Source organism: Lutjanus erythropterus, chromosome 2, assembly GCF_056507025.1.
Source record: "Lutjanus erythropterus isolate fLutEry1 chromosome 2, fLutEry1.hap2, whole genome shotgun sequence".
Classification (NCBI taxonomy): domain Eukaryota; kingdom Metazoa; phylum Chordata; class Actinopteri; order Lutjaniformes; family Lutjanidae; genus Lutjanus; species Lutjanus erythropterus.
In genome coordinates this window covers 3162803-3187479 of record NC_139318.1, presented here as the reverse complement: position 1 = coordinate 3187479, position 24677 = coordinate 3162803, and the positions used below count along the sequence as shown (strand labels likewise).

The 24677-nt window shown below is 40.2% G+C and overlaps 1 protein-coding gene and 1 long non-coding RNA gene across 2 annotated transcripts in view; both read left to right on the top strand.

Annotated features, from left to right (window-relative positions):
* Positions 1–1614: 1614 nt before the first annotated feature.
* The window catches only part of LOC146331012 (uncharacterized), a 150987-nt gene continuing 127924 nt past the window's right edge, over positions 1615–24677 (top strand). Inside the window, exons 1-2 of the long non-coding RNA XR_014772417.1 lie at positions 1615–1749; positions 5307–5368. This is a non-coding gene — a long non-coding RNA (uncharacterized LOC146331012). The remainder of the gene's footprint in view (positions 1750–5306; positions 5369–24677) is intronic.
* LOC146331019 (uncharacterized) lies at positions 17684–19843 on the top strand (the record flags this gene model as incomplete). Its single annotated transcript, XM_084742568.1, has 1 exon — positions 17684–19843. A coding segment is annotated over one exon (2160 nt), but the record flags the coding sequence as incomplete, so codon positions are not given.

The window sequence follows — 24677 nt, the reverse complement described above, 5'->3', positions numbered from 1 at the left end:
GAAAATAAAAAATATTGGCAGCACTAGATTAAACATGACAATCAACTGCAGTTCTTGATGTTATTTGATAACTGCTAACAAATACGACAAGTTGTACAGGGGCGAGTAAAAACTGACATTGGGTAAGTGGAAAACAATGTTGAACCTGACTAAAGCGATTAAAAATACAGATAGTGATATATCACCAAACCCTAATGATCATAAAAATGCTGAATATCGGATCTAGCAGTCAGTCCTACAATGTGCATAATTTGTACCCATAGTAGAATGGCACACATTTAACACATATATACTGGATTATGGGAACAGAGCTAAAGTGCTTAAATTGGAACTGTATTAATGTAGTTAACTAATATGTGCGCCATGTGCACTGGATATAGGTTACGCCGAATTAATAAATGGATCACAAATATTCATAAGATGTCTCAAGCAGCTCATGTGCTTGGGGTTAAGTGTTTCTTACAATAATCAACTCCAAATTTCTACTCTATTTGAATGGAATTTGGTTTAGGAAAAAGTGGCATGTTAGATAACATAACGTTATATATATTTAGCAAAGCTAACATTATCGTGCCTTCGTAACATTACAGAGCCAGAGGTTCACATTTTATTATCAATTGACTGTCTGCTAAGGTTAGAGGTTTCTGACAGTAACGTTCACAGTATTCAGTCAATATTTAAAAGAAAACACACGAGCTAACAGTTCCTGCAGGCTGTCCGTCATTAGCTTTAGCTACACATGCTAATATAATGTAGTAAAGGTTATTAATGTGCGCTCAGTGAACTCAGTGAGATACAGGAACTGAATAAACCCTGAGGAGAGTCCGACATGCAGCTTCCAGTCAGTGATGTCTTTACCTTGAATAATTCAAACGATCCGTCTCTTTATTTAAACTTCTGTGCTGAACAAATCCAGTGTGCGCAATAAAGCTTAGCCGTTTTGAAAATGGAGACAAACGGTACGGCATGCGAAAAGGGACAGTTCCGGTTTAGGAAAACGGCGTTTGCCTGATGCTCACTGCCGACTAGCATCCCCACCATATTGCCACAAGTATTTTTTTTTTTTGTGATTTTCATAAAACTTTAATTCAATTGTTTCATTCAAGACCATTAACAAAAGTCTCCAAGATCTATCTATTTCTGTGTGTGTGTGTGTGTTTGTGTGTGTGTGTGTGTGTAGTTTATACCTGAGGATAATGATGGATGATAGAATATTCAACAGCTCTGACCAAACCAAATCTAACAAAAACAAAGAGCAATTCAAATTAATTATTATATATTTATATATTTTGTCTTGTAAAGTTTATCAAAAAACTTAACAAACATATTTTGGCTTTTACAGAAGATTTTGTCTTAGAGTTCATATGCCCTGACACAATCAATTCAGTATTGCTTTATTATTATATTTTGTATTTTTTTTACTTTTTTTTAAGGACAGATTTTTCAGATACTTAGATTACTTCAGATTAAAAATATTAGTTTGATATTTTTCCTATGAAAAAATATATGCAAAAATATTTTAAAAACAGGCGTGGCTAAGGAGGTCTCTTCTGAAAGATTTAAAAAAAACTGGAACGCATTGGAATGAAAGATAATTGATGAGTACAGATATCCAGTTTTTATCGTATATACTGAGGTTGGTTTGAATGTGTACAACTCTGAATTTATTTTGTGTTTGATTGTAGATGGTTCCAGGTGGACTGCTCTGGTCTTCACACTGTCTGTGGGAAACTATGGAGGAGTCTTCAGGTTAGTCCACTTTCTACTGTTCATTCTGATTATACATATAAGTGTAAATACAGCGGTCCAACGGCCCCCAGTTCTGAGAAGAAGAGTTGGTCACCAGCCTGAAAGCTCAGCAATGTACTGCTGTCAACAGAGTCAGCAATGAAATGTATTTTCAAATCTTGTTTGTTTGGTACAGACCCCAACAAATACCACATCATCATGATTGTAATAGTTGGTTTTTTTTTTTCAGTCAAATGCAGGTTTTAAAGCAGTGCTGACTGAGGGGTCAAAGGTCATAGATATTGAATGTCACCTCTTACATGCAACGATTCCTCTGAATTCTCTAAATCTGTTAATGATATTATAGATTTTACATGGTGAGATCTCTAACTTCCTGTCCCGTTTTAAAATATATTGCAGGCATCAAGTATTTGTCTATTCTATTAGCCAGGTATTTAGAATTTCTAGCATCCAATTTTACATTTAAATATCTCAAATAATTATGCAAACATGTCAATGAATGTGTCAGTACAATAGCTATTAAAATCATAGTTATCAATAATTTGTTCACTTCAACCTGTTATGTATTGGTTTAAGTTCTATATGAAATATTTGACCTGGTCTCACAACCTGACTGTGATCAGTTGTACCACCTGACAGTAATGACAGGAAATATGATGAATTATTGCATTTTTATTTCAAACACAAACAAGTGTTTGTTTGTTTTTTTGTCAAGAATCTCTAAGGAAGTAAGTTTTCTAGGAAGTTCATGCATTTATGATAAAATAACATTTGTTTTTACATCAGCTGTACCACCTGACATTAGAAGTGTTTCAGTCACCTACAAGAGCTGCATGATGTGGCAAAACAGTCCAAATACAATTATTTTGACTGAATTTGCAATATGTGATATGATTAGTGGAAATGCATCACCATTTTCATGTTCACGGAAAAAAAAGGTCAGGTTTTTAGGTCAGATCATCTCTGCAGCTCTACACTACCTCATTATAATACTGTTTTCTCACACATTTTTCCTTTTTCAAAAAATTGTGATTTGGTTCTGGGTCTGAAACCTTAACTTTAACCTCTTTTCCTCACTATTAAAGTACGACTATTACAGTAACTAACTATCAATAAAATTAGGCCTGTGTGGTATACCGGTTTGTACCGAAAACTGGTCTTTATTTTCATTATGATATTAATTTTTCATATACCGCCATACTGGTGAATAGCCCAAACAATATCCGGAACGTGCGCAGCAGGAAAATGTTTCAGCAGGGACCCATTTCACTGCTGCACACCAACACCACAGGTGGCTTGTTTGAGTGTGTGCACGAGGGTTGTTCCTGGCGACTGATTTCCCTGTTGATTAAACGCAAAATTTAATTTAGACTAGACAACTAGTCTAACACTAAGAAAACACTCAGAAAGCAGTTAAAATTTAGCAGAGTTTATTCATTTATAATGTTAAACTGTCTGAAAAAAATACTGTGTGTATTAAGAGCCATTTGAAGATGTTAATCACAGTCTACAATCACCACATCGTACTTTAAATGTCACTGAAATGTGCACTACTTTGTGTTGTGCAATATAAACCTTACACATTAATGTACAAAATATGAGAACAACTCAATAAACGCTTCACCTTTTAAGACTGAAGAGAATCACAGTGTCTGCAGGTAAAGGACCCAGAGCTAATGTTAGCTGTCAGCCCGACACACAGTGTGGCTAACATTAGCTGCCAGCCCGACACACAGTGTGGCTAACGTTAGCTGCCAGCCCGACACACAGTGTGGCTAACGTTAGCTTCCAGCCCGACACACAGTGTGGCTAACGTTAGCTGCCAGCCCGACACACAGTGTGGCTAACGTTAGCTTCCAGCCCGACACACAGTGTGGCTAACGTTAGCAGTGCTAGCAGCAGCAGCAGCAGCTCCGCTTGCAGGTTTATGTCCGTGTCTGTGCTTAATGTGGTCACGTTTCTCCAGTCCAGTGAATATATATCAGCTTATTCTGTCACAGTCTACATTCATCTGTCCGACTTTGCTGATGTAAACATCCGGTGTTGCCATGGTGATCGGTTCACATGTGCTGGGCGAGAGGAGCTGCCGTCTGACAGTGCTGCAGCACAGACTAGTGGCGTTCAGCTGCTTAAAATCTTAGAGGCAACAAAGAACTGTCATCATGCATGAATGAAATATTGATAAATATTTTATTTTTAAATATTTCAAACTACTAGTATTTCTGGTGCCAACTAGCATGGGTGGGGACGTTTAATCATATAGTCGTCCCCGCCATGTGATGGTAACCATACTTTGAAGGGGTCATGCTTTTACCTGTCTGGACATGAAAAAAAAAACATGATACAGTCCTTATGACAGTAAAATGGGCTGTTTAAAGACAATCAACTGCAGTAATTCTTTCCTCATTAGAGGAAAATGTAGGTAAGAACACTGTTGCATGAAAAAAAAAATCCCGTCAAATACTTTGAAACTGATATGATTTTTTTTTTTTAAATGTGATGTGAAAATTTTGTCATACCACCCAGCCCTAATTAAAATATAATTTTTAATAGTTTTCTCTTACGGTTGCACCACCTGACATTTTTTGGGGGGGGTTTGAGATGTTAAAACATAAAATATTATTATTTGAATGTTCAGATTTTTTTTCAAACTAAACAGCCTCCACAGTATACAGTGATATCCATGAATTGATTCAATTATTTTAAAAGGAAATTTAGTTATTGGACACAAAAGTCTGTCTGCTGTGTCACTGACCCTAATATAAATGCAGGGGTGGAAGTAACTAATTACAAATACTCAAATTTGGAAAATTAAACTAAGACTTGAAATGAGAAATGAGAAAAAAAATAAAGAAACAAAAAAACAGAAAGGAAAAATGTGCTTTGTATCATATCAATTATTAATGATTAATAATCATTTTCAACTATGATTTAAGGAAAATGCACAAAATTTGTAACCCTTTCTAGAGGTGACTGACATCAACGTTTAGAAATAACTAACACTCTGAGTCGTTTTTGTGACAAATACTTTGTACTTTTACTGTACTTAAATATATATATGTAACACCAGTACTTTTACTTGTAATTGAGTGATATTTTAGCAGTGTAACAGTACTTGTATTTGAGTACAGACTGTCAGTACTCTCTCCACCTCTGTATAATTGAAATAAGTGATGGAGGCAGCAGTAGAGCAGAAACTCCTCTGTTCTGTGAGCTAAAATGATGTTTGTGACAGTTGACTGTGGGACTTGGACAGATATTTGACTTCTGTAACGGTGGTTTCCTAAAAGAACAGGCTGCCTCACAGCGAGGTAAAGTGCCGAAAATATTATATAATAATAATAAATAACAATTTTTTCAGGTGGCTAAAATCTGTTTTATTGCTGACTCTGTCCACAACAGGACTCTATTTAGTCTCTGTGCTGGTGTCCCTCACTACTTCTAGGAAGTGTGTTGTACTGAACACCATCTACTGTAGGAAACACACTGACTGTGGATCAGTCGCTCAGACAACCACACTTCAAATAACCTGACTTTTATTCCTCTTACACTTGTAGATATGCAGCCTCAATGGAGGACATTTTGGAAGACGACCAAGTGAGAGGACATCTTCACTGTGGTGAGATATTTATTCTCAGTATGACCAACTGCTGCGGACAAAATGTTTTTAATTGAGTCACCACTTTGTTAAAGGAGCAATCTGTAAAATATGGCCAGAATTTAAGAATAAAGCATGCAAGAAATGAACAAACATTATCAGGTTTATCAAGTTTGTTTTTCCAATATTCAATAACCAAATGTAGTTGAAAGCAGCAGTCAGCAGTGACTCTGGGGACGTGCTGCACTGGTTACACTGGTTTTTAATTTTTCTAATCTACTTTTTGATGTTTTAAGGACCACAATCCAAGTGTCATTTAGTCCCATTATGTTGGAGAGAAGGCAGACATCTCTACGGCTGATATCACTCACCAAAAATATTTAGATGGATAAACAGCACTACAGACCAGAGGAAAGAAAAGTACTGACTGTGGATGAACTGTCCCTTTAAGACTTGCTTTTCACTTGGGTTTTGAATTTTACAGGCAGATGTCCCCCCAGTGGTCCACTGTCAGAGAAGACGTAGATGCAGCAGCTTCTTACATCTTAGTGACGGGGGACTCTGTCCTCTGTTGTCGTCTCCCGCCTGGCTGGAATGCACCACTTGGGCGACAAGGAGGCTAAAATTAGTGAAAAATTCACTGAGCCTCATAAGAATGAAAACTAAGACAGTCCATTGAACAGGCAGTTGATCTCTGTTTCTTAGAGCTTTTCACTCTTTCCATTGAACACAGGCCTAAAATAAACAAGGACTGAACCTGGTTCCTCAGAACTTCAAAGCAGTGATCTAACTTCCTGAGCCAATGAATGAGACATACATGAAATCTCTTTATTAGAGCTTTTCACTCTTTCCTGTTGCACCAGGATTCAACAGTAAGCCAAAGAGTGAACCAGGGTCCTCAGACTTGAAAGTAGTGATCTGTCTAGCTGGATAGATGAACCAATGAATCACAGATACCCCGAGCCTCTTTCTGAGACCCTTTCAGTCTTGCTGAAATTGATAACCTTAAAAATAAAGTGTAACAGCATGAAATGAAAGGACATGGTTCACCCAACAAAGAAAAATACTCTCAAATGGCAAAAGTCAAATTTTTGGATGGAAATATTCTATTTTTCTGCAGATGTGGTCTCACATATTTAGTATCTTTGCAAACCTTTGATATAGTTGATTTGGTATAATTGATGATCAAATTCAGTGGGTTTAACAATGTTTGTCTGCACAGAACGAGCTTTAAACAGCTGATCTATCAGTGGGACAGTGGGTTCATTTGATTTTCTATTGTTGAATGCACACTGAGATTCCTCTGACAGAGTTTCAGACTGGTGAGCTCTGGTGTACAGAAACCTGTTTACGTCCAGGTGATGGGAAAAAAAATCCAGATTATTTTCCATGTTTCTCATGGATTGAATTGTGGGTGCAGGTGTACGTCTGTATCTATGTGCATACAGTATTATGTTAAAGTATACATGGATATGCATATTTGCATTTTATCTGCAGGCTCGCTACTTTTGTGTACATGCATAACATAATATTAAGTAATTTAAGTTAACTTATTTAAGAAGTGTATCCATATATGTACACTTATTTTATGTTTGCTCTGTCAACATGAACTGATAAAAAGTTTGTTCACCAAAAAAAAAATAATACTGTCATGATGAATCTCCTACTCTTTATGCCTGATTAAATCACGTTTTGGTAAAAGTCTGACAGAAATCTAAGAACAATCTAAGAACATATATATATATATATATATATATATATATATATATATATATATATATATATATATATATATATATATATATATGTATACATATATATGTATGTATATACATATATATATATAGATAGATAGATAGATATATGCATATATCAAACATGATTTAGGGCATCAGACAACAGTTTGCATGACTGGTCAGTGACAAAAAATTCAAAAGCATTTTCAGACATTTTAAACCGACATTTTCCTCACATGACATAGGCCTGTTACCATGACAACACTGCTTGTTTTAGTGTGTGTTTGCAATGCATCATGGGGATGAGTCTGCTGTAAAAAGCACAATGTAAATTCACATAATTTCTTCCCTCATTTGTTGGAAAATGCTACACTCCAAGTGCCAAGTGTTATTACTATTATTCATTTATTTTTTAAAATTCTGAATTTCCTAATCAGAAAAAAGGGGCAATAGTCTGGAAAGACAAATATTTTTTCCATCCTCTTTTCTTTTGTTCGTAGTTATTCAGAGCCTGAAGTTCCTCAAATCAAATCCCACAGTGTTCCATACTGTGTAGGAATCCTGATAGACTCTTCTGCACCAACAAAATCTGAGGAAAAAGTTTCTCTCTGAGACTTCAGGTCCAGGTCCTGACCTGTGTCCAAACTTAAAAGGGTCCCTGACCCCAGAATCGGAGAGTTTCAAGAGCGTCTTACATGATCCTATATAGAAACAAAAGCTCTGAAAGAAAGTACAGTGTGAAGACGTGGATGAAGAGAAGAAACTCATCATCCTCAGTTTTGGTTCTCAAACTCTGCAGTCATCTGGGAAGAGAAGAAAAAGGGACAACAGGTTATTAAATTAATGTGTGACTATCTTTATTTAAGAACTACAGAGAGACTAAGTCTAGAATATTGTGCTGTGAACTGTAGACAGACCTTTACGAGCACCACATGCAGCAAAGACACAAAGTCATGCATCATTTCATATTCATATCACTGCTGCAGCTCATTATTTCCCACAAACCAATGAGATGCATCAAATCTGTATTTGATACGTCAACGTTTGACATTCAAACTTTGCAGCTCTGATTAAATATACATTCATGCTGTAAAGGTGATGTGATGTAACATCATGTGAAATCAAACAAAACCTGCTGTTAACTTGTGTCTGTTTCAACCAGGGGTGGAGGTAACTAATTACAAATACTCAGATTACTGTCATTAAATAGTTGTTTGGGTACTTTTTCTTTTATGAATAGATGTTCAACTCAGTACTTTTACTGGTACTTAAGTATTCATTACACTATGTAATCCTCTTAGTTGCATAAAAGACGTCACCATCCAGACTCATGAAACGCTGAGTATCTTTCCTCTCAGAGCCTCCTGCACACCTTCAACATGGAGAGAAATGAAATGCTTGACAGCTCTAGTTACAGTTGCTAAGCTATGATTGGACAGTTGCTGTTGGAGGTGGGGCTTAGTGAAGGGTCAGTTTGCTGCATTCGAATTACAAAGACAGTGTCTTTGAAAATACTTCAGTAAGTCCATGTGCAGCAGCTGATTTACAGTAGATTGGGAATAAATGTAATGAAGTAAAAAAAAAAGATGAATTTTGCTTCTGAAACATGGTGGAGAAGAAGAATTAGAAAAATACAAGTAGTCAAGTATTGTACTTGAGTAATGTGTGCAGGTGTGTGACTTACTCTCTGACGGTTTGGGGTAGTACTTCCAGAAGGCCTTGTCTTTTGGGATGTCGGGGTAGAGGAAGAGGAGCAGGTTCTCAGGGATGTTTTCGGCAGCCGTCATCTTGTAGGTGCGGATGATGTCGGGCAGGGAGACGGTGGTCAGCTTCTTCTTCATGTTCGGCTCCACAGAGTGGAAGACCGGCTTGTCTGGGTTCCAAAATGGCAGATATTACAAACTCAAGTTCAAACAGTGGAAAAATTCAAAACTTGGCTCTGCTTTTGGATGTTCTACTGAAAGAAACAGGAAGTACCATTCATTTCACAATATTTTACTTTTCAAAAGGTGTTGAGTTTGACAAATCAAAAGGAGTAATCCTTATTATAAGCTGACATGAGTGACTGATGGTGTGCTCACCGTGGACGTGGGGGTTGGATCCAGGTGAAGGTGATGCTCTGTCTCTGCTGCTCTCATTGAACCTGAGCAGGAAGGTCCTGAGACACTTGTCACTCAGCAGAGTCTTCTCCCTCTCCTTGCTGATGAAGCCCATGATGGAGCTGCACACAGACAACAAAGACATTCACAAATCCTCTCTGGACCTCTGAGAAATGGTCACCACTCACTCTGAAAATCACAAAACACAAAAACACTGCTCAGCCATCGTTCCACAGGGGAAGCAGGCATCTTTTAATCACATCCAGGATTCCTGTCCTGCTTCTTTGCTGCAGGACAAAAGACACAGATGTTTAGTTGAGCAAAGATGAATTAACTGTACAGATACGACTTCTGAAAAAAGTAAACGAAATACATTTTGCCTTAATCTTTGTTTATATTTCTAGTATTATGTTAGTATGCACCAACATGCTACAGCAAATTCCTTGTAAGTGAAAACCTACTTGGCAGTAAACCCATTTCTGATTTTGACATTTTCATAACCTGGGTGACTGAGTCTCACCTTGCAGAACCTGGTCCAGGGAATGAGTTCCTCTGGGTTCCTCTGGGCTTTGGCTCCTGCAGAGAAACATTCAGGTTTACATTAAAACAGGCCTTAAAAACATCTGCAGCTATCAGAGGGGTTTATTTAGCTTCTTGTTGCGTTTTTGATTTTTTACGTTTGATCATACCCAGCAGTTTGTCGGCCAGCATGTTGAGCTGGTGATGGAGGAGGACTGCCAGCTGAGAACCTCCAACAGCTGAGACCACTTCACTGGAGGAGGGGTGAGGAAGAACTTCAGATTCCGAAGATGACAAGAGAAAAAACATCTTAACACACTCGACTGATACTGGATTTCTGAAGTCAACCAAGATATTTGAGATTGATACAAAAAAAATTAACTTATTTATCCAACAATTTTTACATAAACAAGTGACGCATAGAAACATTTGTGATAACATTAATTTTAGTTACATAAATATACTGTAAAACCTTTTGTACAGTTATGATTAGACTTTCCCTCGACCTCCTTACACTCAAACACCATAAAGAAGCTAAAGATGAATCTGACTGATAGCATTTCATACATTTTCTATAGATGATGTGATCATTTTAGCTCACCTTGGGCTCGATGGTCAGCATGTTGTACCACAGGATGGAGGCCCAGCCACTGGGCAGCTGACACACAGGGAGAGACATGGCCTACCACAACAGCAACAACAACAACAACAACAACAACAACAACAACAACAACAACAACAACAAAACACATGCAAACAACAAGATGTTAACAATAACTTGAAAATTTCACATGAAATTTTGAGTGTGCCTGATGCTCACTGCTGACTAGTATCCCCACCATAATGCCAGCAGTATTAATAGCAGTAGATGTATCATTGAGGTTGTATGTGTCTGTGTGCACATGCCTACATACACATGCATGCGCTGTTGCGTGCATGTGTGTATGTGAGTGTGTATGTGTACGTGAGTGTGTGTGTCTGTGTATATCAGTAAAATTTCCCTTACAGTGTGTGTGTATATAAAGTTTCTAAAATGTCAAAATTGGACACTTCAGGTGTAATTCTCTCTGTATGAGGTTTGAAAAGCCAAAAAACAGCTTTAGGTCAATCCACCAATCAGAAGACAGGACCAGCCTGCGGTTGGTGAAACTGGCCAATCGTCTGTATGTTACAGCACAGAGAAATATGAATATTGAAAGGACCAAAAGAAAGGACGAAAGAAAGAATTTAACCTGAAGCAGCCAAGGTTTGAATTTATGAACAGTTGAAATAGACCACAGTCTAAAATATCAAAATTGGACACAGAAAGACAAGACAGACAGAAGCAGACAGTCATAGGCATAGGCAGACAGAGTGACAGAGACAGACAGACAGACAGTCTTTTTAAACTGTTAATAATTTCAAACCTTGAGCTTCTTCAGGTGTAATTGTCCCTGTATGACGTTTTAACTGCTAAGAACTCAGGTTGGTGAAATTGACCAATCACCTGTGAGCAACGGCACAGTCAATTTTAACCCCTTCAGACCCGCATTTTTTCTGCTGGGCAAAAAAAATTTTTTTTAACTGATTCTGACTCCTCTCCAACATAAAAACAAAGCAGAAAAAAAACATTTTTGCTAACTCATGTTTTTAATTGCATTTTTTCATGTCCATTCCAATGGACGCCACGACACGATGGGTGTAAAATGACATAAAAACTTAGGCTGAATAAGGCTGAATTTTCCACATAGTAATAAATCAGGTACGACCTAAACAACTGGAACACAAGATGTATGATTGTAGATAAGACTACCTGAAATCAGTTTTGCCTTCAGTAAACTATCATGGAACTTCTAACACATAATCATACCTTTTATAGTATGATAATGAACTGATAACATGTTAACTTGAACTGGAACTGGAACCTGAACTTGTGAGGACATCAGCTTGTGGATGTTTTCATGTATTCTCATTTTCGATGAGCAGCTTTGAAGCAGTTTCGTTGTGGCACAAAGCACAAGTGGATGTTGCACTTGTCACAAAAGACGTGTTTTTCCTGTGCAGTTTGGCATCTTGCATCTGGTAGCCTCTTTCTTTTCATCATAATTTGGCATGTGGTCAACCATGTCATACTGCACTTCAGGTAGAGGCCTAACATCCTGAAATGGTCTGTGAACGGGTCTCTTGGAGACATGCTGTGGTTCTGGAGACATACTGGGTCTTCCACGTTTTGCTGCCACTGTTTTATGGACTCTCACCAGACACTGGGCCACATTCATCTTGAAATGGAGGAGATCCTGGATGTCTTTGGTCTGGATATTGGCCCTCTTGGCGTCCAGCCTGTACTCCAACCAACTGTTGACCACAGCCATGTCAAATGCATGTGTTATCATTCGCAAGGTCCACTTTTTTGACCGAATTTCTGTACGGTACAGACTGACAAGTTGATCAAGCAGGTCAACGCCGCCCATTGCTTCATTGTACAGCTTAACCACCTCTGGACGAGACACCATCACAAATTGGGCCTTCTTTTTGTCCCACCGCTGCACTTCATCCATTCTGCCAACACCAACAAAGTTGGAGGCCATGAGAACTGGTCTGTTGTCATACCATTTGACCAGTGCCACCTTACCATCACGGCTTACAACTTCATCACAGCTTCCTCGAGGCTTTTTGGCCATCTCTTTGTCAGACTGTAGAGGAGGCCTGGCAAAGCGAGAGACCCTTGCTGTCCCAGCGGCATGAATTTTCCTCTCAGCCAGCAGCTCCAGAAGATTGTACGTTGTGAAATAGTTGTCAAAATACAACTTGTGGTTGGCCTCAGTGATTCGCTGGCTAAGATGGTACACCACTCCAGCTCCAAGTCCCAGCTGCTTCCTGTGCTGTTGTGATAGCTCCATTGTAGTGCCTTGGTGCAGTAGGAAGTCGTAGGCCATGCCACTTTTCCCACACAGGCAGTATATTTTCACCCCCCATGGGTGTGGCTTGCCTTTGATGAATTGCTTGACAGACAGAGTTCCGCGAAATGGCACCATTTGTTCATCAACGCAAAGGTTCTCCTCTAGTGGAAGCTCCAAGCATCTACTGCGTATGGCATCATAGAGAGGACGTACCTTGAAAAACACATCATTGCTCTCAGCTGGCTTCTCCAAATTGTTGACCAAATGCAAATGTGACCGGAGCTGGAAGAATCTGTCACGGGGCATAGTGTTTTGAAAAATACCAATGTCCATCCCAGCTTCCCAGTACATGGAGACTCTTGGCATTTTCATCACTCCCATAGCAAGGTGGAGACCGATTAGGGTTCTTATCTCTCCTGAACTCGTTGGTTTGAAAGATAGTGTACCACTTTGCAAGGCATAAACATTTGTGTTATTGGCCATCAAATCGAAGATCTCATCTGGTATATACCGTTTGAAGTATTCATAGGGTCTCATGGGATGATCCTCGTGTATTGGAGGATTCTCAAAGGAAGTGTCGATTGTAGTGAACGGCCTGTGACGCCACTTGATTTCTTCCTTCCTAGTTACTGTCATCTCCTTCTGTCCTCCTCTGTCCTCATCTGTGCTCCTCCTGTCCTCCTCTGTCCCTGCACTGTCTGTCTCCTCTATCTCAACCTCATCTGCCACATCAAGTTCTTCTGGCATGCATGTAACCTCTCCACTGTCCCTCTCTGAATCTAATAACAAAACAATCACATTTTAACGAATTTTATGTATTCCCATTCTTGAACTGTTATGCATTTGATTTAGATCTTACATATAAGACATTAAAGTGATGAAAACCACATAGGAAGAATTTAAAATACTCTTAATTTCCATCCTTACCACCTATCTTAGTCCTGGTCTCATCCTCCTCATCTCCTGAATTCAAGGAGTCAAGTTCGGATAACTCTCCATTTACGAGACGTTCAAGAAAGTCTTCGACTCGATACTCTACAACAACATTATATACAAAAAATATATATTTAAAAATGTATAATCATGAATAAATAAACTGTGACACCATACTTTACCTATGGAAGGCTTACAGGTATTTTGTTTCTTTATATACTGACACTAAACATGTGACTGTTAGCTAAACTCGCCCAACTCCTGATGTCCATTGCAATGGACATCGGACTTTAAAAAAATCCTGTAAATTAATTATATGATATATGTTCAAAATAACTTCAAATATTATCACTTGTAACAGTTACAATTATGCTGACAGCAAATTTGCTTGGCCAGCAGGAACATAAATTTATATTTTTGATTGAAAATGGGCACTTACTCCTCCCTCTCTGCAGCTGCTCTGTCATGCTTGTCTTGTCCGATGTCTGTCACTCTCTCAGAGCGTGCTCAAAGTCATGACTTGATTGTGATTGGATAATCAGTATCCAATCAGTAACCAGCATTACTGACATCATTCAATTGCAGGGTATTTATTGGTTTAGAGACAAAAATATGTCATGTCCATTGCAATGGACGCTGGGTCCGAAGGGGTTAAATACTCCAAAAAGAGGCAAAAGTTGAGACAATGTACCTCTCCAACTCCAGCTGTTTAATGAAACACAGTAAATGCTACAGCCAATAACCGCATACAGTGAGTGAGAGGACAGGCTGCTGAACGCGATGGTGCAAATTTTATTTCTGTGGTGTGAAAAATGAGGTCACCGCCATGATGGAAAAAACTGGAATCATCTGCTTTCTTACAAAAATGTTGGCTCTCACTTAACATGGGAGTGAATGGGGCAGTTGGTTCGACTTGTTGTCCTTTTGGACCTCGGCCAACCAAAACCATCGGTCTGTTTACTTCAGCGGTCTCACCTCTGCGACCAGCACGACTTTTCCTACAATCTGATGTACAATATGTATATGTAGAGTGAACACTGGGCGCGAGTTTAAGAGAAAATTTCTAGATGATTTTACAGCCCCTCTCCACTCTAGCTCTAACGACTGCACACAATACACACCCATTATAAAGTCTGAAACAGACTGTGATTTCATTAAAACTGTTGTAGTTATGAAAATGTTGTTTACTGTGAATAAAGGCCACAGTCTGGTGAACCGTTCAAACTTTGAATGACTTTTCTACGTTAAAGTATGGTGGAGCCACATGGTGTCAAAAATCTTTCGCAATTTTTTGAGATTTTCTTGGAAACGGTTTAGCGAGTCGTTAACAAAAGTCATAGCACACTTGTCCTGAATTTTACACACGTTTTGATGTCCTTTTTGTGTACATGCTCCCAAACAGTATAATACGTGCTGAAAATCCAGTGGAAGAAAAATAACAAGAAAAAGTGTAGAGGATTATACACAGTGTGCCTCCTCAGGCACACTGAACTAGTCCAGTGGAACTGTCGCATGTATGACTTGTACATACATTAGAGTTTTAATTACTGAAACCAGTGTTCATTAATGTTTAATGAAGCTCCAGGGAGCACACACACCTTCCACAACCAGTGAGCAATTTACAGACATTAATCAAATATAAAAAAATATAAAATATATCTATAGTTGTTTGCAGCAGCTAATGTAAAAATGTCACGTAAAAAATTTAAATAAAATCTTACAAAACATCTGTTCACATTTATTTAACTCTCTATAGTAAGCATTATGATGCCAGTTGGTAACATTTTTGTTTTTTTAAAAGGATTTTTCAAAAAATATTCTTTAGGATAAACTTTAGGTTGTGTTACCTTAAAGTAATACTTTGCCATAATGGTGAGGAATAAAAATGATAGTTATTGTTTACAATTTGAATAAAATATTAAAATAGTAAAGCAGAAAATATTCAATTGCCTCAGCAGTCTAAAATGTATGCCATTTGAAACAGAAAAAAATAAGCGTTAGATTTAAATGCTTGTTTTCAGTCTCCTGGTGTGTGTCTTTCCTGACAGACAAAATGATGACACCATTTGTTGTGTTGCTGCCATCTTTGGCTCATTGCCTCTGAGTTAAAATAAAATAAAAATAGTTATTACTGCATTTTACATCCTATTTTATATTGGTTGAACGGTATATAAACCTAAATGCACAACAACAAACATGTCATGGAGGGAATCTGTAATAGTATGGTGTTACTTAAGCTGAACCATGTGAGGAAGGCCACAAGAAAGGAATCCAACATGACCTCCACAGAGTCACGTGTCAAATTAAAACACTGATATTAGTTTCCTGAGGGCCTCTTTTGTAACACATTGTACCATAAGTGAGGATGTACTGTGTGGCCAAAAATGAGAGCTACCCAGAGCTACCTATACCATAGATGGTGTTTTTAAAACTTAATTTAATTTTAAATACTTAATTTAATTGATTTGTTTAAAACAACACCACACAAATAAACTTTGGTGAATTTCACGTTTTACATTTTCAATGGCACCAGTGTGCTGAAGGACAGCCAGAGCAGAAGTTAATCATTCATTAAGTGGCAGAACTCCGCCCCCTGCTGTCGAAAGGAGGGCCGCTACAGAGTGAGTCAGTGCAGCAGGGAGAAACGTGCTCCACAGTAAGAGAGAGACTGTAACGGGTTATTGTTGTGTATGATGGCGTTGTGAGCCTGAGCCGGCTTGTGTGCGTTCATATTACCAGTAAGTGTGATGTTTATGGTTGTTATGCTCCTCATTTAATGTTATATGTTGATCGTTTAAACGTACGGCTAGCTTGGTAATTGCTAATTGAGTCATTCCATGAAAATGGCACAATTTGAGTCCCTCTCACCTCTTATGGTGTATTTCATCTATTGGGTCACCAAACTTTATATTTAAACAGCTTTACATATACATTGAAATGCACCCTTTAATACAGTATAAAAAAACTGAACTAAATTTTATCTTTTTATGAGAAATAATACAGTTTTTTCATTTGACACCACCTATTTTGTCATGTCCCTCATGTACTTGATGAAAGTTTACTTTGAAAATACCAAATAAAACTATTTAAAAAGTCAATAAATTTTGATATCAACCTAAACATCTATTTGTGCTCTTTTGCTGGTAATGTTTATTTTTTGTAAATTTAATTGTTAATTATTCATTAAAATCACAATTATTTCTGTACCTGAGTAACCCCTCAACCCCGTTACACGAATGATTCCACCCCCATAAATACAATGGTATGATCCAGAATTCCATATACATCAGGAAGTGACATCACTGAAGTCTTTTGGACAACAGGACCACAGAGACAGGCAAGTTGCTCCCATCTTTTCCTTTATTTTAGTCATTTATCTTGTGATATTGTGGTCGTCAAACTCAATGACTCAACACCGTAACATGAAAAAAAGATAGAAAACTATTACTTATGAAAAAGTTTTTTGTTATTTCATGAATATATGGTGATTTTGAATTTCATGCATGCCATGTGCTCTCTGTCTGGTATTCACTACATTGAGCAGCGGCCATTTTGTGCAAAAATCTCAACCCCGTCACACTCAACCCCGTTATGTTTTTGATTGTAACGGGGTTGTGAGATTGTGATGGGGTTGAGATTTTAATACTTTGGTTGTTAAGTTATCCAATTATTTAAATTAATTATTATTATATTCAATCAACATTCTTATACTGCATGCATGCTGAATGTGATTTATATTCCATGTTAAAGATGCGAGTAAGATGGCACCAACAACAGCAGCAGAAAGGCAGAGGAAGTATCGGGAACGCCTTAAAGCTGATCCTGAAAGAAGGGAGAGATACCTGCAGAGTGAGCGTGAAAGATGGAGAAAGAATGTAGAGGCAGGGAAGAAGAAAGTAATTAATGAACTGAGTAAAAGAGAACAGCGTAAGAAAAGAAAAATGTGGAGAGCAGCTTACCATAGGAGCAAGGAGAGGAAAGAAGTGCTCAAGAACTTGAGCACACCTCCACAGAGTCCAGATCAGGGAGATCACCCAGAGCAGCCAAGATCTTCAAGGTTAGGGCAATGGGTAGTTAACAGATGTCATTTTATGTCATTTTTCACAATGTCATTTTAGAAACAGGGAGGGCAGGAGGAAAAAGGCATAACTTTCCGCACCCAAATCAACTTTTATTGTTTTGTTTTGTAGGCAACGTCTGGTGGCTCGGAAAAAGTACAGAAGAGAAAAAAATAAGCTCAAGAGGCAAATAGCGGAACTCCAGGAAAAACTTGAAAAAGAAAGAAAAAGTAAAGAAAAATACAAAAAAAGGTGCCAACGTTCAAAGAAATCTTCAGATTCACCACAGTCGAAAATAACACGACTCACTTCAAATTGCCCCGTTAACTCCCAAATAAAAAAAACCTTACTTTACCATGAATCACTCATTCAGGATATTAGGGATAAATACAAAAAAGCCACCAAGGACAGAGAAAGGCAGCTGATTGCCAAAGTCATGACAGGGAGAATTATAAAAAAATACAGGTTGCAAAAATTTGCAAGTGACTCCCTCGGATTTTCAAACAAGAATTTTAGACATCATGACAGTCTTCATTTTGAAAGAAAGAGGACCAGCAGGTTCACTGAAGACTTCAAAAAAAGAATCAAGGCATTCTATCTCAGGGATGATGTGAGTAGAATGACCACAGGAACCAAACAAACACTCACAAAGAACAAATTAAAAATGCAGAAGAGGTTCCTGATGGACACGATAGAAAATATCCACAGAAGATTTTTGGCAGAAAACCCAGACCAGATGATATCCTATTCCCTTTTCTGTCATCTTCGCCCCTTTTGGGTTGTGAATCCAACGCTCTCTGAACGTGACACATGCATGTGTAAGTTGCATGAAAATCTCAGCTTTCTGGCAGTGAAGCTCCGTCAGTTGAAACTCATTGAGACTGCCAACATTGAAGAGTTGATAGAGAAGGTTTGCTGCAACTCATCCAGCAAGAGTTGCATGTATGGAGAGTGTGTCCATTGCAAGGACAAAACTGTCCACATCACAAGTGCATACAACAGCACCGCAAACACATCATTTACCCAGTGGGTAACAGAGGAGAAGGAGATAGACAAAAAGGGAGAAAAGGCAACTGTCAAGGTGACAGTCAAGAAATCTGTGGAGGGCACACAAGAGGACCTCATTGAGCTCTTCCACAGCTATGTAAAGAAATTTAAAATGCATCACTTTAATATCAAGCAGCAGTATGCCTTCTGTCGTGAGCTGAAGAACAACATGTCAGGGGAGGAGGCTTTGATACATGTTGACTTCTCAGAAAACTACAGCTGTAAATACAGTTCTCAAGTTCAGGCGGTCCACTTTGGGGCTTCACATCAGCAGGCCACCCTTCATACGGGTGTGTTGTATGTTGGTGGACTCTCAGAGCCTGTGTGCTTTAGCACCATCTGCCCCAGTAGACATAAAGGCCCTCCAGCAATATGGCAGCACCTAAATCCTGTGCTAGATTACCTTCAAGGCCAACACCCACAAGTGTCTGTGCTGCACTTTTTAAGCGACGGACCCTGTACGCAATATAAACAACGAGGAAACTTCTACCTTTTCACTACAGAACTGGACAGAAGAGGATTCAAGGCTGGTTCTTGGAATTTTTTCGAGGCTAGTCATGGAAAAGGAGCACCAGATGGTGTCGGGGGAGCCTTAAAAAGAGCAGCTGACATGATGGTAGCAAAGGGGCATGACATCCCAGATGCAGAAGAGTTATTCAGGGCCTTGTCTGAAACAAACACAAGTGTGAAACTGTTCTTTGTGAAAAGTGAAGATGTTGAGGAAGCAATGGAGAAAATGCCAAAGCAGATACCAGCTGTTCCTGGAACCATGAGAATTCACCAGGTCATTACTGTAGCTCCAGGAGAACTGATGGTTCGTGATGTAAGCTGCATGTGCACAACACGGAAGCAGTTTAACTGCAAGTGCTTCAACACCCAGTGTTTCAGTTTTGGCCAGAAGATAGAAACGGCTGTATCACAGACAGCCAGTGGGGAGAATCCAGAAAAAGAAATCCAGTGGGAAAGTCCAGAGCTGATTGGTAAATGGTGTATTCTCAGATATGACGATGATTTGTATCCAGGCATCATTCTAAACATACAAACAACACATGTCCAGGTCAAATGCATGCATCGTGTTGGGTCAAACCGATTCTTCTGGCCGCATCAGGATGATATTCTCTGGTACCTGTTTGATGATGTCCTTGAACTCATTCCACCCCCACAGAATGTGACAAAGCGCCATGTGGAAGTCTTGAAAGAGGTGTGGAACCGACTCACAAGATGAATTCATGAAACAAAAGGCACATTCATGCATATATACAGACACACACACTGATGCAGGCACACACATGCAAAAACACTCTGACATGGACACAGGCGCTGATACAGACAGACACATTGAAATCGTTAACTGTTTGATTATTATTGTTATTAGTTCAACCAGTTCATCAAGTTTAATTGTATGTTATCGGAGCAAGGATGAGGTGACTTTTAGCACACCTCATGAGGCTCTCTTATGCCTAGACACACACACACACACACACACACACACATTATGTTACATTTGAGCAATTCACTTTACAATGTTTGTTAGTTGTTAATATGCTGTTGTGGTTGTTTTTACTTTAGATTAATAAAACTTAATTCTACTGTAATTTGTATCTGGTGTCCTTCCTATGGTTACAAAATGAGATATAATGCTAATGGAAAGTCCTATACATTGAATTTGAGAGTAAACAACTGTTTATATGTAAAGCTGTATTTGTCCCTTCAACCCCGTTACCATCTTCAACCCTGTTACGCTAGTCTCAACCCCGTCACACCTACATTTTCATATATTATTTTCTTAAAATGTTGAAAAAATAATTTAATGTTTGCTGATTTGTGTCTAAAATATTGAGCGCTATCATATGATCATTGATTTTGATTACAATTCTTAGTTAAACTAAATTTTTGATGAAAAATGACGAGATTGGTTTCACTTATTAGTTACATTTCAGGATTTAAGAGAGTAAAAATGTGTGATTTTATGTCATTTTTCTATTTAAAATTATTGAATTAGTATGGGGGACATCTGATTAATGTGAAAATATTGATTTCTTTAGAAATACATTTTATGATAATATTCAGAGAGCCTCCAAAGTGTCCATAACGGGGTTGAAGAATTACAGTCACCACATCTTGAAATAATGATCAATAATAAAAGAAAACTAATGCCTGAGATGGGAAATTGCATTTTTCTGATAGTTAAATATACCCTTAATGATGTGGGATATACATACAAATAATACATTTTGGTAAAAAATGTGAAAATATCCAAGTCCAATTTTAACCATTCTCATGGAATGACTCAATTATCGTCCGAGCAGCCACGGTCACATGTATATATTATATTAGTTATATACGGATGCTGAGTGTTTTATTTCAGTGTTGTTTACCACTACTGCTCAGGAAGTGAGTACATTTGTTCTGATTATTGTTTTGTTTTCTGTTTCAGAACCACACACTTACACATGCTCATGCTTGTTTATGTATGCTCCCACTGAACGGTCAATAAAGACATTAAAGGGAACATCCGGAGTTTTTGTGCATTCTGACCGATGCCCCCCAGCGGCCACAGTTTATCCATGATCAGCTGAATATACAGTCCCTTTCCAACGCCAGAACAAATTGGTCCTTCGAGCCGGATAGTGTGGTTACTGTGGGATTACCTGAGATGTTCCCAGAACAACGTAGCACGCCCCGCCCATTAGATGTTCGGCCTCGTCGCAGAACACGACCTCCGGCCTGGATGGAAGACTATGAGGTTACCCAGCCAGGGGAGACATGGAAGCACTACCACAGCAGGGAGAGATCTTCAGAGAGACACGTCAGGATGACGCCTCTCACACTGCCATCGCTAGATGATGACTACTCCTCAGAGCATGGAGCAGCAGCCCCACATCCATATCAGTCTGGTTACACAGAATCAGATACCCCATTCCAGAGTAGGCTGGCGTCTTCCCAGTGGATACCTCCTAGAGAAACCTCTCCTGACATTATGGAGACTCTGCACAGGCTGATGGAGGATAATCAGCGACTACAGCGCCAGATGAGAGACATGCATAAGAGACTTGACACCCATGTCCCTGTACGTGACCTGCCACCTCTACCACTACAATCTACCCTCCGCTCCCCACCGTCGTCTGGCCCACCTGAGCAGAGCAGTGGAAACCATCAGCCTTCGGGGGACGAGGACAACTGGCCACCACCACCGCCCCCTGTGACAGATGATGAGCTCTACCCACCAGTGCCACCATCACAAGATCCAGGGGCAGAACTAGCAACGCTGCTGAGAAACCTGGGGCCGATACATCATGAACAGCCTCCTTGTCACCAAGACCCACGTTATACAGCACCACGGGTGCAGACACCAGAGTACTGTGCACCCTATACCCCACCAAGGACTGGGTCCCTGCATGGCAGGCCATCCCTCCCCCCTCAACATGAGTCTATGTACCGCGGCCCACAGCCCACAATCCCCTTTTTTTTTGGGGATACAAGAGAATTTGCTAGGCTTAAAGTTGCACTTGAGAACTTGTTGCCTGAGGATGCTACAGAACGTTTTAAATACCAGATCCTGGTGGACCACCTGAAGTATGAGGAGGCGTTGCTCATAGCGGACTCTTACACCAACTCACCACAGCCTTACACTGACACCATGGCTAGCCTCACTGAGCATTATGGACAACCACACCAGCTGGCACTCAGGAAGATTGCTGAGCTGATGGATGCCCCAAACATCTCACGAGGAGACACCCGTGGATTTAAGCTGTTCGCATTAAAGGTGAGATCACTGGTTGGAATGTTAGACCAGCTCGGTGACAATGGTCAGACAGAGCTCCATTGTGGGTCACATGTGACACGGCTGCTGTGCAAGCTGCCTCAGGACATGAGAGCAGAATTCAGGAGATTCCTCTACCCAATGCGGATCATCATTCCCAGCCTCTTGCATTTCTCTGACTGGCTCCACTACGAGCTTAAGATCCAGGAGACAGTTTATGAGACATTGCCTACTGAAACCAAGAGCAGGGCTGGAGCTAAGGAGGAACATCGCCGTGACAAGAAGACTGGTAGGAGCACCAGCATCCTGCAAACTACAGACCAGCCTGAGAACACAACTACAGCAGGGAAACAGTCCTCAAGCACCAAGTCACCAGAAAAAACAGCATATTGTCCCTATTGCAATAACACATATCACTTCCTTGACCACTGTTCCAACTTTGCACAGCTGACTGTTGAACAGATAACAGCTTGGATTAAGACCAACAAAAGATGTTGGCGGTGTGGTCGTTCACATCAAGCTGCACAGTGCCGCCTTAAAGTTACATGTCAGAAGTGCAAGGGGAAACATCTACAAGTTCTGCATGAAGTGAACATAAAACCTGCTGCTGCAGACACATCCTGCCTTGTTAATACCACCAATGAAGTCCTATACTTGGATAGACGGTCTGGGTGCAGCCAGGTCCTGCTTAAAGTGAGTAAGGTGCTGTTGCGCAACGGAAGGCATACTTTAGAGACCTTTGCCATTCTTGATGATGGATCTGAACGGACCATCATTCTGCCTGCAGCAGCTCAGAGACTTAGACTCACAGGTGAACCGGAGGATCTGCTCCTCCGGACTGTTCGTCAGGATTTGAGAACTTTGCATGGTGCTGCAGTGTCATTTTCCATATCCCCAGCAGATCAGCCCCACAAGTCATTCAAGATCCATAAAGCATTCACTGCGGATCAGCTGGGTCTGGCTGAGCACACATATCCTGTGAAAGCCCTTCAGAAAAAATACAAGCACCTGAAGGGTCTCCCCCTCCAGTCATATAACAAAGTGCAGCCCCTGCTGTTAATCGGGTCAGACTACCCCCACCTCATTACTCCAGTGGAACCTGTGCGCCTGGGACCACCTGGAGGACCAGCGGCAGTGAAAACCAGACTGGGCTGGGCACTTCAGGGCCCAACCAAACACGTCAAACAGCAGACAATGCCAAGACTAGAGCTATGTGCTGCTCTGACTGCCGCTCAGTTGGCTTCGCTACTGCTAAACGAGCTGACTGTGACCCTGAGAGATGTCATCCTCTGGACCGATTCCACTACTGTCCTCACATGGATCCAGTCAGACTCGTGTCGATACAAAGTCTTCGTTGGAACACGAGTAGCAGAAGTACAGGAGCTGACAGATGTGCGGGCCTGGAGGTATGTTGATTCTGTCAACAATCCGGCTGATGACATTACAAGGGGGAAGAAATTACTGGAGCTGTCTTGCAACAGTAGGTGGCGACAGGGCCCTGCTTTCCTGCGACAACCATCTGACTTTTGGCCCACTCAGCCAGTAATAGATGGAACTGAGGATTCCCCTGAACTGAGAAAGGCAATCAGCTGTTTCGCTACAACCACACAGACTGTTCTTCTGCCAAGTGCTGACCAATCCCCCTCCTTCAGAGCTCTCACAGAGTCTGTTGCACAGTCCTGTCATGGGGCGGCAGGACCCAAAGCCTTCCTTTCTGCCAAAGAGATTCAGGAGGCAGAAAGAGAAATCCTGAGACGAGCTCAGCAAGACAGCTTCACAGAGGAGTTCAACCTTCTGAGTTCTGGTAAGCCGATACATGTAACCAGCCGACTGCTCTGTCTTGCACCAGAGTATGATAAGACTGTGAAACTCATTCGTGTTGGAGGAAGACTGCGGCGGAGTGACCAGCTGGAGCCTGATGCTGTTCACCCAGTGATTTTGGATCCTCGTCATCGAGTGACTCAGCTCATCATCCAAGATACTGATCAAGACCTTCATCATCCTGGAGCAGAGCGATTATTTGCGGAGCTGCGTCGCAAATACTGGATACTCCATGGTCGTGAGGCAGTGAGGCGGCATCAGCGCTCATGCTCAGACTGTCAAAGGTGGAGAGCTACTCCAACAGTGCCTAAAATGGCAGATCTCCCTCCAGTCAGACTGAGACTGATGAAGCCCCCCTTCTTTTCAACAGGTATGGACTGTTTTGGGCCCTTCACTGTCAGAATTGGTCGCCGCCACGAGAAAAGATGGGGCATACTGTTTAAGTGTCTGACTACTCGTGCAGTGCATTTAGATG